At 38.4% G+C, this 13804-nt stretch overlaps 2 protein-coding genes across 3 annotated transcripts in view; both read left to right on the forward strand.

Moving 5' to 3' along the window:
* The window catches only part of rrm2b (ribonucleotide reductase M2 b), a 158721-nt gene that overhangs the window by 119833 nt on the left and 25084 nt on the right, over nucleotides 1–13804 (forward strand). The window lies entirely within an intron of this gene.
* pard6gb (par-6 family cell polarity regulator gamma b) overlaps nucleotides 1–13804 on the forward strand; it is a 34052-nt gene that overhangs the window by 5249 nt on the left and 14999 nt on the right. Inside the window, exon 2 of the mRNA XM_033975143.2 lies at nucleotides 286–508. Coding sequence (XP_033831034.1) covers nucleotides 286–508 — 223 coding nt within the window. The remainder of the gene's footprint in view (nucleotides 1–285; nucleotides 509–13804) is intronic.

The raw sequence follows: 13804 nt of genomic DNA on the forward strand, positions 1-13804 counted from the left end.
GTATCTAACAATGAGTCATAGAAGTTATTTAGTCTACCCTCTTCAGCTCAAATCTTAGCGCAGTACAGAAAAATAACCAAAAAATCCCCACTAGTACAAAGAAAAAGTACCTATGATAAATATTGACCCCCAAAAATTATTGCTCCATGTGTTATGTATTGAACTATTAGTAGGTAGGCCTAGGTGCAAGCTGTAACTCAAATTGCACATCTTTGTAACATATGCGTATTTTCAAAGAAGATGGTTGCTCCAGTTGATTCATTTTCCCTTTTCTGTCTCCTCCAGTATGGCGCTGAGTTTCGCCGCTTCTCGGTCGACCGCCTTAAACCAGGCAAATTTGAGGAGTTTTACAAGCTCATCCTGCACATCCACCGCATTGCCAACATGGAGGTGATGCTCTGCTACGCTGATATCCACGGAGACCTGCTGCCCATCAACAACGACGACAACTTCTGTAAAGCAGTGTCCACGGCCCACCCACTACTCAGAGTCTTCATCCAGAGACAAGGTACGGACACAAAATACTTCTCGATATTGCAGCAGAACAAAACTAACATTTGTTGAGACCATTTGTTTGCTATGGATAAATATATTCATATACATGGGATAAGTTTGAACATACTTTCTGTGCCAGTTCCAAACCTCAAAAATTTGAAAAGGAATACCTGAACTAAAGGTAATTACTCAGAGCTTCCAGATTATACAACTGTAGTGATGTGTGATAACAAAGCAATTAAGTCAGTGTGGGCTGAAGGCTGTATGAGCTACAATTGAAGACAGGCAGGTCAAAATTGTGAACACTGCGTTATTTTATTTTAATAGTACTTAGACAGTTAGGCAACGCCAATTAGACAAGCAAAACTGAAATCCAACTCTGTGTACTATTTCTTTTGTAGTTGTGTGGAGAGGAATTAGTCATGATTGGACTAAAAAAACAATGACTAATATACTATGCAGCTGCTTAATGATAGTAAGAGGAAGCTTTTTTTGTATTTCTTATGAACAGCAGTTTATGTCCGTATACAAACCCAGCTATTAAACTAACAATTTGTTCTTCATGTTATACTTACATACAGTGTACAGGTTGTAATTTTGTTGTCTTAAGTTGCCTTGGTCTAATTGCATTTCTCTTCCTGCTTTGGGAACTCCAGGCTAATTTCTGTTTACTTGATGCTAGCCTTCCACTGTATATGTGTTCTCTTATTGGCTCAGTCTCCCTGGGTCTGTCTCTGTCTGCCTGGCTAAACCCTGTCTTATCCAAAGGAAAAGCTTGAAGGCAGAAGCACTCACTATGCACGCATTGGCCACTAGTAGCAGCCCCATAGAAATCAGGTCATTGAGCAGGGCCTGTATCCCAGCATACCAGACATTACTGCCAGACAAAAGAGGGTCTCCTCACTGGGCTTGCTGTGCTGCTGTGTGTGTGTCTGTGCAAAGACAACATCACATTGGACCCTGAATTGGAAGCGGGCCAAGTTTAGCCCTCTTTCATTGATCCAAACTCTGGAGTGGGTCTTGACAGCTCGCCAAGCAGCCAGCGAGGAGCATACAAATGAATCAATCACATTCACATCTATTCATGCCCCAATCCCTCCAGGAATGTCCTGCAGTGGGGCCTTTAATTAACATGTACACTCCAAAGTATTGTTTTAATTGTCGGCGAATGGTCCAAGCGCTCAGACTGGCCACAGTGTAGACTTCTTTTCATGCAATAGAGTGTGTTTAGGGTGCCATGGAGATTTGTACATTTAGTTTTTTTGTTCAATAGTCCAACTTGTTCCACTGTACTTCTTATTTAAGGGGAAAAGCCAAACAAAATTGTTTTTCTTGTTGCTGTCGTTATTTTCCAAAGTAGTATGTGTCTTGTCTGGTGATGCTGGCCAACAGAATTTGATTGAAATTACAAAGAGCTGTGTTTCATTTAAGAAATGTTATTAAATGAGATTAAACATTCCAGTGATTACATTATAAAAGGAATAGCGCAAATTATGCTTACTCAAATTTATGGTTTTGTCTATAGATGTATTTAAAATCTGCATTGGTCCAGAAGTTGTCCAGTTGATCTTATAAAGCACTTAGGGTTATATGCTATGTATGAAAAGCGCTTTCATCATACTTTACTTAATCAAATCCAACTTGAATAAATAAACTAGTAGTATTATGAATAGTTGGCACAGAGCTTTGTTTGCTATGACTTTTTCCCAACTTAATCATGAGATTTTACACACCACTACAGGCTGTGGACTTACTTTATGCTGTAACTTGCCTCTGCTCCTGTCACTTCTTGCTGAGTTCACCAAGTGTTTTTCTGCCTTCTCTCTTTCCCACATCTTTCAAGAGCCTACAGTTATGATTTTTGGCTTTTTCTACGAAATATTTGATCAGGGATGTTTGGATATCTTTTTGGACATAGTTAATGTAGCCTAGTAATGCAGTTTGGTAGGAAGATCCACACCAGTCTAGACCAGTCACGCAATCCTTAGTCACATATACACCTGACCAGGATTACACCAGGTTCTATCCATATAAAGTCTATTGGTAAATCCAGTTAAACCAGGACTAAACCAAGACTAAAAAGCAGAGCTAAACCAGGAATAAAGTTGTGTTCACACTTCCACATAGACCACATAAAACCAGGACTAAACCGAAACTAAACCTGGACTAGAACAGGCTTTAAATCAAGACTAGGACAGGATCAATCCAAGTCTATTTCAGGACTAAACTGGGCTTAAACTTGGACCAAATCATGACAAAATTGAACTCACCCTAAAAAGACAAACTGGGATTGAACCAGGACTAAATCAGAACCTACACATGCAAAATCTCTCCATAGTTCAAAAGGATACCAGGACTCAACCAAGATTGGGCCAAGAAGATTAAACCAAGGCTAGACCAGGACTAAGAATAAATTTACAGTAGTAGTATAAACATGGTGCTGACATGGTGCTGGTTTCAGGAATGTGCAGTGTTGTTACTGATGCTGTTGTCTGGACATCTTCAGTTGTAAAAGAGCTCTATTGTTGGACATAACACAAAGAGGAGAGTGTGACTACCTCTGCGGTCAGATAAGTTGTACTATGATTGTGCTACAGGGATGACGGCATGTGTGGACTAATGACTGTGTTTGCCAGTACCAGTCTGTCAGCAGAAAGCGCTCATTGCTACTGCATTACTGTGACTGGGAACAAGGACCACCCCAGGTTCAAAGAAAGGGGGTTCACTATGACTCATTCTTTTTATAGAGAATCTGAACAAAACTGTCTATTCAGATGAGAAAATAGAAAAATAGATGCTTAACCAGACAACTCAGATCTAAGGTATTTGATGTCATCTTGCAAAATACTTCTTTTATGTCATTTCAGATCACATGATTTATTAGGGAGCTTTTAGTTAGCAATGTCCTATTTTGTAAATAAGTAAAAGTATCTCAAACCATCATTATGTTCTGCCACTCCACCAGTCTCTCTAAAATTTACAAAGGATTCAGCAGTTGGTTTCTATAAATTTTATCTAGGCTGATCACAATCACACATTTTGAGGGGAGATGTATTGTTATCTCTTGAGCCTATAATATAATGCCACTTTCACAATAGCCCTTACTCAGATAGTATTTTCTAAATGTACAAATAGTTAGGAAAATACAAAGAAATAAAACAAGAATTAAACACTTTAGTGCGACTAGTATCTAACTGGACACAGAACTTATTTAACCCTCTACAGCTCCACTACTACAAAAAATCCCCCATATTGCAAAGAAAAGATAAATGGCTATAGTTTATTGAACAATAATTTGATATAGTGACATACCAAAGTTATGCCTAATAATGTCCTGCGTTATTCTCCTTACAAAACCACTGCCTGAGTGGTGCACAGTAACAGGGAGAACAATTACTTTTATGAATAATTTATTGAAAATGTTGCTCCTTCCAGCCTGTAAAGTTGTTATTACATATTTTATGTTCATGCTTGTTGCACACTTGCTCTGAAACTTCATCTCAAACAAACGACAATAGCTTTTCTAGCATGAGTCTTTGTACTTGACAGTCCAGCCTTCAGGCCCGGGTCACTTTTGTTGTGAGGATGAGTGGAGCGCGTGCAGCTGCTGTGATAATGGTGCGATGATGTTACTCCCTCTGGGCCCATGGAGGCAACCGCTATATTTGTGTTTTTTATTGCCAACAATGGGTCAGAAAAACATGAGGAGATTTAGGTGCAGAGATGTAAAAGAATGTGCCTGTTATTAAGAACTTTAGTGGATGAACAGGAGAAGCGTAAAGACAATTTTTACTTTTATTGCGTTATTTAAGTAGTACAATAACTAGCAAAAAGTTATTCATCTAAGCAGTAGTAGTTGTTCACATTTAAATAAGGGATAGGACAATTAGAAAAGGGTAAATAATAATTGTTTATGGCACATTTTGTATAATTGTGGCAACAGTATGTCAGCTGGTAGTGTTCGTCCATTAAGTTTGGCAGTTTGAATTTCGCTCTCGATATAAACTTTATTGGTTGAGCGATTTTTGCCCCCACAGATGAATGCTGGTGTTATGTCCTTGGGCAAGATGTGTAACAAGTGTTTGCGTACACTGGTGTATTCATGTGTATGAATGGGTGAGTGGTTCCTTGATGTAAAGCGCTTTGAGTGCCTTCAAGGAAAAGAGCTATATAAAAATGTGACCAGTTACCATGTCCTCTTCTAGATTATTTTTGTTTTCACTTATAACAAAGTACATTTCTATATTAGTTTGAATTTCATGAACAGATTCCATGTTTAAACAACTATTACCTATTTTTAACTGTCAGCAATAAGTAATACTAAATATTTTGTTATTATTGTTAATATAGTTTGGTTGTGATAATTGGGACACAAATTTCTATATCGTCCCTTCCTTAATTTAAATACAGCAATTCAATCTTTTTATTCTGCATCAAAATGAACATACTGTACGGAATGTATAGTACTTCTGTCTGCAACTAAAACCTTTTTAAATCATTGACTTTATAAACTAGGCTATGTCAACAGGTTAAGCAGAAGAACAGCCGTCTGCAAACATTTACTAAAAGAGACGTTTAGGTTATTGACTTGTGGCTAAATATGAACAGGCACGTGCAGCTTGCATTAGTGTGTCCATTTTGCATGTTTGTGCTTGCTTTGACGGGGTTTTTGGAGAGTTTTAGAAGTGAATCATTGGTTACTTTGGTATTAAGGCATCCTCGAAAACCTAAAGACATGGAAAACTGTATTTTGTGTGGTAGAATAACTCTCAAGCAAACCTCCAAAACAGTTGTAAAAAACTGGGGGAGGGTCCCGGGACGGCTCCAGTGTTCTTTCTGCACAGTGGTGGGGGGGAGGGGCGTGCGAGCGATGGGAAGAAACTGGATTGCTTCAAAAGGCTGCGGTTGAAGAAGGCAAGCCCTGTGTAACGGGACAGGCCTGTCTCGTCCGGTGTGGGAGGGGGATTGTAGGAGCTCGCTCAAGTGTAGTCAACTATGATTGATGTATAATAAGGTCACATGCACTGTTTTAGAGACTCAAGTCATTGTATCAGTCCATAGTAAAGGGATATTGAAGGTTTCCTATGGTGGAGTTCATGTTTATGTATTTAGAACAATTTATTTGATATAGTGTGTTGTACTTGTGATTTTCAACTTGCATCTTGCACAAGTATCTAGTTTGTCTATGTCTATGAACTATGAATTAAATAAATGGCAACACGCAGTCAAAAGTATATGCTGCAGCTGTTTCATAACTGCTTGCAATGAGAGTGCAAAGTATTCATTACTCATTCAAATGTATAGTAAAATGTAAATATCTCCTGACTGTTAGAGTAAGCAAATTACTTCTCTCTCAATGTACCACTTATCTGTAACAGTTAAAGCATTGTTTTTGCAGTTTTAAAAAATTAGCATTAGCATTAGAGCTGAGAATCATGTTATTTTTGAATGTTTTTATATGTAATTAGACTAATAGCTAGCTGGAACAATTATTGTCCTGGCATAATATAATAATGTTTTTAAAGCTGAAATTTGTTTTTGTAGACCGTGTTAGTGTGTAGCTCACAGACTAAACTGAGCAAAGAGCAGTTTGTTTGTCAAAAGGATAAAAGTTTAAACAAAAACGAGATAGGCCAAGGTCGAGTGGCCTGTCTGACTTCATATGGAGCACGCCGGGTATCAGGGCCTCTACACCTGTGAAAACTACAGCACCAAACACAGGCGCTGGCCAAGCTAAAGAGAGGTGGAGATGAGATCGACATCAACAGCCACAGTCTAACAGCTATCACAATCAAGTAGAGGTTTGTGCTGGGTTCACGTCGGGAGATCAAAGAAATGGAGGAATAAAACAGAGGCCATTACTGAACAAGCGAGTGACACCTCCCTGTAGTTTAGCTCTTCAAATATTTAGTCTGAAACATTTTTTTAACATTGACAAAATAATGCAAAAAGTAAACAATTAATATTCAATTCATCTTTATTTCTTTATTTCAGACTCGTGGTCCATTTATACAGTCTTTTTGTCATTTTTTTTTACTCATTTGTAGTTTTGGTTTGGGTGTACATGAATGTAATAACACAATAATAACACATATGTACACCATGTGTACCCCGATAGGCCAAAAGTAGTTTTCACCAATTGTCCTTGTCCCCAGTTGCTATAAGGAAAATACAACAGTGCTTTTCACACTTCAGATTTAGTCTACATTTTATAATTTGTTATTTTATGATACTAATGAGTCCAGTTTACAGCAAACTTAAATCTGAATCAACGAGTACATAGCATTACTATAAACAAATGTTGGAAATAGTTGTTATAGGAACATTATGTACTCTACAAAGATTAAAATGTCATTTGATTCACATCATGAAATCTTAAACCAGTAAACCAAATACCAATACCAACAAAATGCCAATGATTGTAGTCAACAGCAAGTCAACAAAAGGGAGTTTCACGAGGTTATGCTACCATCATGTAGGCTGCACGTCAGATCCGCTGGAATGAGGATGTCCTATCTCTTGCGTCTTGCACAGCTGGTATTCAGTTTCATAACCCTCTGAAAGCCATTTCTGAAGAGCTGATGAGGACAACACGACCAAAGCTGAAGGTTGGCACAAGTTAGAGCGAAACGGTGGATCTTTTTAAATCCAGTGTTTTGGAGTAAATCAGCTTTGAACAGTAAATCAGGGGATAAAGGGCCTGAGCTAATTATTGAAATGGCTGTGTGACTTGTCGACATGGATCAAATACATTGAGGCCACAGATTTTAAAAGGAGAGCTAGCATGACTAAGCTCTAACACTTTGACATCTGCCACTCGATCCCATGTACCCTTTGGCCAGAGAACTGAGGCCAGATGTGGAGATACAGGCTTCCTGCAGGAGCCACAAAAACCCAAGTTAAACGGGGTGTATCTGATGGGCTGCATCCCTAAAGCAACTTGAATTACAGAAGATATGATTTATCTTTGATAATTGCAAAGTATTTAGTTTTAGTAGCCTGCAATTACATGTAAGTATGCGGTTAATTCTTGGTTAGGATATAGTGACGGCAGTCTTGGATTATTTAGCTGCAGGTGATCATAAAGCAATATTATGTGCTAGTCCCAAGTCTGGATAAAAATAGAGAGGGGTGCTTAAAGGCACAGTATCAGTTTCTGGAGGTGGAACGTCATCTGCATGGAAATGGAAATAGAAAGTTAAACCATACTTCAGAACATTCTCCATGGAGGTAGAAGTCTTATGCCATACTATGATAGCCAAAGGAACAACATTTCCATGGAAACAAGCAGGTGGAGGTCCTCCTAAGGAAGAGTCAGATTTGGGAAGATGCAAGCCTGCTCACAGTAAAGAAGTTTTTCAGTGCAATAAAAACAACCAAAATAAAAAAAAAAAAGCTTTTATTTTAGTTTATTTTTGGCTAAAAAGTTGAACGGTGAGTCTTTAAGGAAAGGCATCTGTGATAAATATTTTGTGACTTTGGACACATTTTTGCATTATTAACTACTATTCTCTGCTTTGTTCTTTCACATATGCATGGTACCAACCTTGTTAAGACCTACTCGCCCAAAAATACTGTTTGAGAATGTGCATCGCATGTTAGCCATGCTTTTTAAAATTTACAAAACGTCTTTATGAACTAAATTTAGAAACTGTACACTTTATCTTGTCAGTGCCAGCCATGCAGCACAACCCGTCTGTAACATCACCTTGGTCTGGAGACAAGAATGCTTTTGTTTTAGATATGCACGCACACTGATCCTCATTCTTTTCACATTAGGATTTCACTTTGAGCCATGAGTCAGTTGTGAAGGCCAGAGGAGCAGAAACCACAGCAGACAGTGGGGAGTCGGGGTGACATGGTTAAGACCGTCAGGCTGAATGTGGAGGAAATGGGAGGATTTGAATACTTCTTGGTTCATGTTTTGGTTCTGAGGCAGCTGTTTTCTCGTCACTGTCTCCTCCTCTAACAAAGACTAGGAATAACTCACTGCAATGTACAATAGAAGCCCGTAAAAGAGTTTATTAGATCGCTTTAAAAGATACCTTGACACATTTGGGTCACAAAGCTTCATGAGAATTCTAGGCTTTCCTGACGCCTCTGAGAATAGTGTAACTGTATACTACAGATATTACGTTTTAAGCACCAGAAGGAAACTTTATATTGGAAATGTATCTTTTTTAGAAAACAATAACGGTTGAACTTCTAAATGAGTAAATAGCTTTCCCTCGCAGGGGAGATAATATTTCTTCAGAATGTGCATTATTGTAATAGGATTAGTTGTAATATCAGTATTTGTTGTCCTTTTAGTATTAAATGATATTAGCAATTGTTTGATTTCAGACAAAAAATTAGCATCTAGAAAATTTCTCATATTCTAGATGCAGGCAAGAGCGAGTTTTCACAACTGATATACAATTCATGCTAACCTGGTAAATGGTCACACTTTTATATAGTGTGACCATCAAGGAACCACTTGCCCATTCACACACATTCATACACAAACCACCTTGTGCCAGTGTCTGTGTACACTTAAGTGTCTTGCCCAAGGACACAATGACAGCATTCATCTGAGAGCTAGAATTGCATTGCCAACCTGTTGTTCTGTGGATAAGACCGCTCAGCCAGTGATGTTTATGTCAAGAGTGGGATTTGAACCCCCAACCTTAGGATCAGTGGACAAACACTTTATGAACTGAGCTACTGTCAAAAGAATTATCCATAAGCATAAGGATATTTATTCAATATAGACCTCTAGAATGGTGTCATGTAATCTGAATATCTTTATACCCAAGTGATATATTAGCAATATTTGCACTAGGCCTATAGTTGACAGAAAAAATTCTTGGTTGACAAAAGACGTGTCCTGCTGATTAGTCAGCTATAAAGGTGCATGGCAAAAGCTCTAAAAACTATTGCATATCTCTATGTATCTGACCTCAAACTGCACTCCCAAGACTACACCTGTGCAGGAGTTCATGCAAAAACTACTATTTGTGCAGAAAAAAGAACTAGTAAACTACGTATTTAATAAAGAATCAATCCTGAATTTAATGTTATTACATAAATTCCAGCTCACTCACTAACTACTTCTTTGTTCTGTTGTCTGATATAAATTCTTATAATCCACATAAAATGATAGAAGACTAATACAAATTTTGGTTGACTAAGACCCCATCAAACTATTAATTTACAAGACTACTAAAGGCCTACGTTCCTATTTTGAACTTCCCCAAACTTATCCCCTCTATTCTTTTAGCCTTATTTGATGAACAGCACATTTTCCCACCTGCGCCTCTCCTGTCATCCCAAATAAACCGTGACTGTATTGGGAAATGCCTCTTCCTGTACACTGTAAATCTCTGGACTGGTGTGTGTGGGATGGGCTTGTCCATAAACCGTCTGTGTGGCCCTTTCTCGCTACTTCTCGTAACAATGGCTGCTGCAGTTAAACATGATGGAGGAGCACGATGCCTCCCTGGATACGGACCTGGCAACAGTAACCGTGTCCGAAAGGAAGAGCTCTGTCTTTGTTTGTCTCACTGCTAGGGCCCTGAACTCACAGCAGTAGCAGCAATGTTAAGGCTGTAAATTTTGTCACCTATTAGACTAAATGGATACAAATTACGAATAAAGTACGTAAGATTTTGAGATTGATTTTTAAATTTGGTGTGTCAAAATTTAGTTGTTGCATGTGTCAAAGGGTAAAACAGGAGTTGATGCTGATTGGTACTGGATTTACTGACAAAAAATGAGAAGGAATTTATGAACTAATTGTGTCCTTTAAATAACACTGTATTATTCAAATGTTGTGGTTTTCAACACGTTCAACATATTTCATAGTTGACGTTTTTATGGACCCGTTAACTTCTGACAAGATGCACCTGTAGGTTCTACCCTCTGGCAGGTTAAACTGTGTGCATTAAATTATTGTGAACATGCAGAATATGTGTCTTGATTACTATGGCACTGGTTTTGGCACCATGTTTTGCTGGCAGACTCCTACATGTAACCCTGTGTCCCCTGTTTGGGAGGGGACTGTCAGACATTAATTAAGCTCTTGTAGGGGTATGTTGTGTTTGGCTGTCCAATATTGGTGTTTGTGTTTTCAAAGGCTAAGCTCTCATTTTGGTTTACGACCCCACTTTGAACTGTGGCCACTCCCCCAACAATGAAGTTTCCAGACCGCAGTGTCTGCACCATACGGCATGTGACAGCCTTGTGTCTTAATGGGAACCTAAGTCTATTCAAATTCACAAAAGTTGTGTTTATATTTAAGTCTGAATTACTCCCTCATTTGTTCCAAACTTTCACTTATAGAGTGCATGTGCTTTGCTGGTATCTGTCTGTAGAGATTGTTGTGATGATGTAGTCAGTACTTTTGGGACAAACAAACAACTTCCCCAGTCACAAGCCCCTTGGCCACTCCTAAACAGCAGCAGTAACCTTCACAGAGATAAATGCATGACCAAAATACTGTGTTCTGCTTGTCTGGTTTGTGACATCATGACTCCATCACTACTTAAATGTTACATAACTATTGATTTAAATGTTATTGTATTGACTGAACCAGAACTGTAGAGATTTTCCAATGATTATGTTGTGCCGCTGCAAGGAAAAGCTGCAACTAACAATTATTTTAAGGACTTCTTATATTCTTAGTCGTAGAGAATATCTGAGTGAAGTGTGATATTTTTGAAAATCTAAAATCTTTTTTGACGTGGTGTTGTTTGGTAACCTTTGCTTAGTCCACTGACACTGTGGCTTTCTTGGTTCCCAGTTATTTGATTATGACTCAAGAACCTCTGCACATTTAGAGCCACAAAACCTGTCTATTCCAGATGCCGGGATCGTACCAGGTCAGCTATAACGACTGCCCTGTTAGAAGTATTTTTCTTACAACAATAAGAGCAAGAGGGGCCTGTCAAGAGAGAAAGCACTGGAAAATTCCCATGTCAAGTTTAGAAACTGTCCACAAGCTAAGTGAAGGAGCAGGGTGAGGATTTGGGGTTAGAGGGAGCTGGTTAACATGGCGCTGGGTGGGCGTCCTTGGCTTTTTGAGGGAGGAGCAGCTGCTTTGTACAAAAAACATTGGCCTACTGGAACTGCTCACTGTATTTCCCCCTAATTAGAGGTCCGGGGGGAGGACAGGGCCGGGCCTGCTCTGAGTGTGTTGCATTGGGAGTACGCAAGACTAGAGCAAGTTCAAGCAAGGGATTTGTATTCTCCTGAGGAAATCCTAATTTACCTCAGTTATATATTTAAGGTGGATTTACTGTAAGCTTTGTCTCACTCGTTTTGTTGTGATGTGGTTATGTGCCTAAAATCTCTAAAACCAACTTAACACAATATAATAAAAGAACAGTGAGAGTGTTCATATCTTTGGGCATGATAAATACACCTGTCTAAATTGATTTGAGATTAGCAAGCTATAAGTAGCTTTAAAATTCAAAACTGGGGCACACCAAGTTGGGATGCTTGGTGATAAATAAAACTGTGATTGTCATAACCTGAGGGACTTCTGTTGCAAAAGAGTGTATTTTTTTTTTTTTTGCCTTTATGCTCATTTTCAAGCATGTTTACTTTTCAAGCATCTGTATTTTAGCTAAACAAATGACAATATAATCCCCCTTTAATGTTGACGGGGATCAAATTAGTCAAAAATAGGGACATCTGGGACATAACTGAGAAAAATCTGTAGTTTTGGGTTAATATATGTGGACATCAGACACAGGGCTCAAAACTGGCCTTGGTCAATAGGGACACGGGGTCACCCTAAGCTTAAATCTTATATAAATAACCTGTTAAGGCTTATGATGTGCCCCAAAGCACACAATTGATAAAAAAATAATAGATTTGTTTGTGCTCAACTTATAGGCTTCTATACTGTACAATGTTATGTAGTTATTTTGGACTCGATGAATACAAAGGGTTCACTGACGTATCTCTCAGCTGCTCTGTAGACACTAGCCATTGGCAACTAGCTATGTTTGCTGACTCCCGCTAAGTCATGATAAACAACAATAAACATCTGCTGTTATTATTAGCAGTACCGCCCAAAGCCTTCTTGACTTCACATCTCAACATGAATTAAAAGGCCTCATTGTAAACCGCTAACACACAGACTATATTCAGCCAATCTTAAAGCCTGTTTGAATGATTTATTTCCTTGTGTGTTGACCCTGGTCAGCAGTTCATGGTCCCCAGGGCAAGAAGCATGCAGAACCAACTGTTTTTAACTTGAAAGCAGATATGGCTCTATTAGAAATCCCCTCTATAGGTCTAGACAGTGCGGTTTACTGTGAATGGCAATGTTTTGTCCTCTTCATGCTCGCTGAACAGTTCAACTTTAGACCCGTTCAATTGGGGAATTCCTCTGTTCATGTGCTACAAAAATGCATGTCACTTGACTAATTAGAGTAAAAGATTAGTGAGGTGTGGAAAAATCTGTTAATTAGGAGTGCTTAGTTTGTTTAGATTTTTTTTGTAATTTATCAATCCAGAAATGATCATGAAGTGAGATAGTGTTGCTTGTCACTGAGGTGAAGAATGAATTATTAGCCCACTTTAAATATATATATTTTTAATAAACATATTAGTTTTCCACATAAAAATGTGTGCACATCTGAACTACAAGATATTAAAAAAAATAAATTCAGTTGCGTCTTTGTATCTTGGCCAAAATGTCTTATTTTGATCTAAATAAAGATTTTCTTGAGGCCTGTTTACTCGTTCTGTCCCTTGTGGTTGCACCACGTTGACAAAATCCACAACCACTTTAGACTTTTTACCACTTATTTTGACTCCAAAAGTGAGACTAAACACGATACTTGTTTGGAGCTCAGCACTTGAGGAATCAAAGGAACAATTGTGGCTGTATAAAAACCCCAGTGTAAGCATATATAGGTCACAAGGCTAAAACAATGACACAAGCTGTCAGCCCCTTTGCCATTGTATGGCATTGTTCTTATTACACGCACTGCACAGCTTTAATTGGCTGAAGCCGAGTCACAAATCGTCACGGATGGCTGTCACATATTACCAGTTTAGTCATGAGAGGTCTTATGCAAGTAATGTCTTTTGTTATGATTAACATGCGTTAGTCTAGTCATGATACACAACAAGAAGATGCATGTCCCTAATTCGTCCAGGAGTGGTCCAAGGTAGTAAAAATTTCAAAGGTAGTCATCTGGACAATGTTAATGATAGGAAGCTGATTTGCTCCAGAAACATACAGATTCATAAAAGGTGAAGATATTCCCATGGATATTTTCATAATTATTTTGTCATATTGTAGGAAGTTAAGCTG

The sequence above is a fragment of the Periophthalmus magnuspinnatus genome, chromosome 11 (genome assembly GCF_009829125.3).
Source record: "Periophthalmus magnuspinnatus isolate fPerMag1 chromosome 11, fPerMag1.2.pri, whole genome shotgun sequence".
In the NCBI taxonomy this organism is placed as follows: Eukaryota; Metazoa; Chordata; class Actinopteri; order Gobiiformes; family Gobiidae; genus Periophthalmus; species Periophthalmus magnuspinnatus.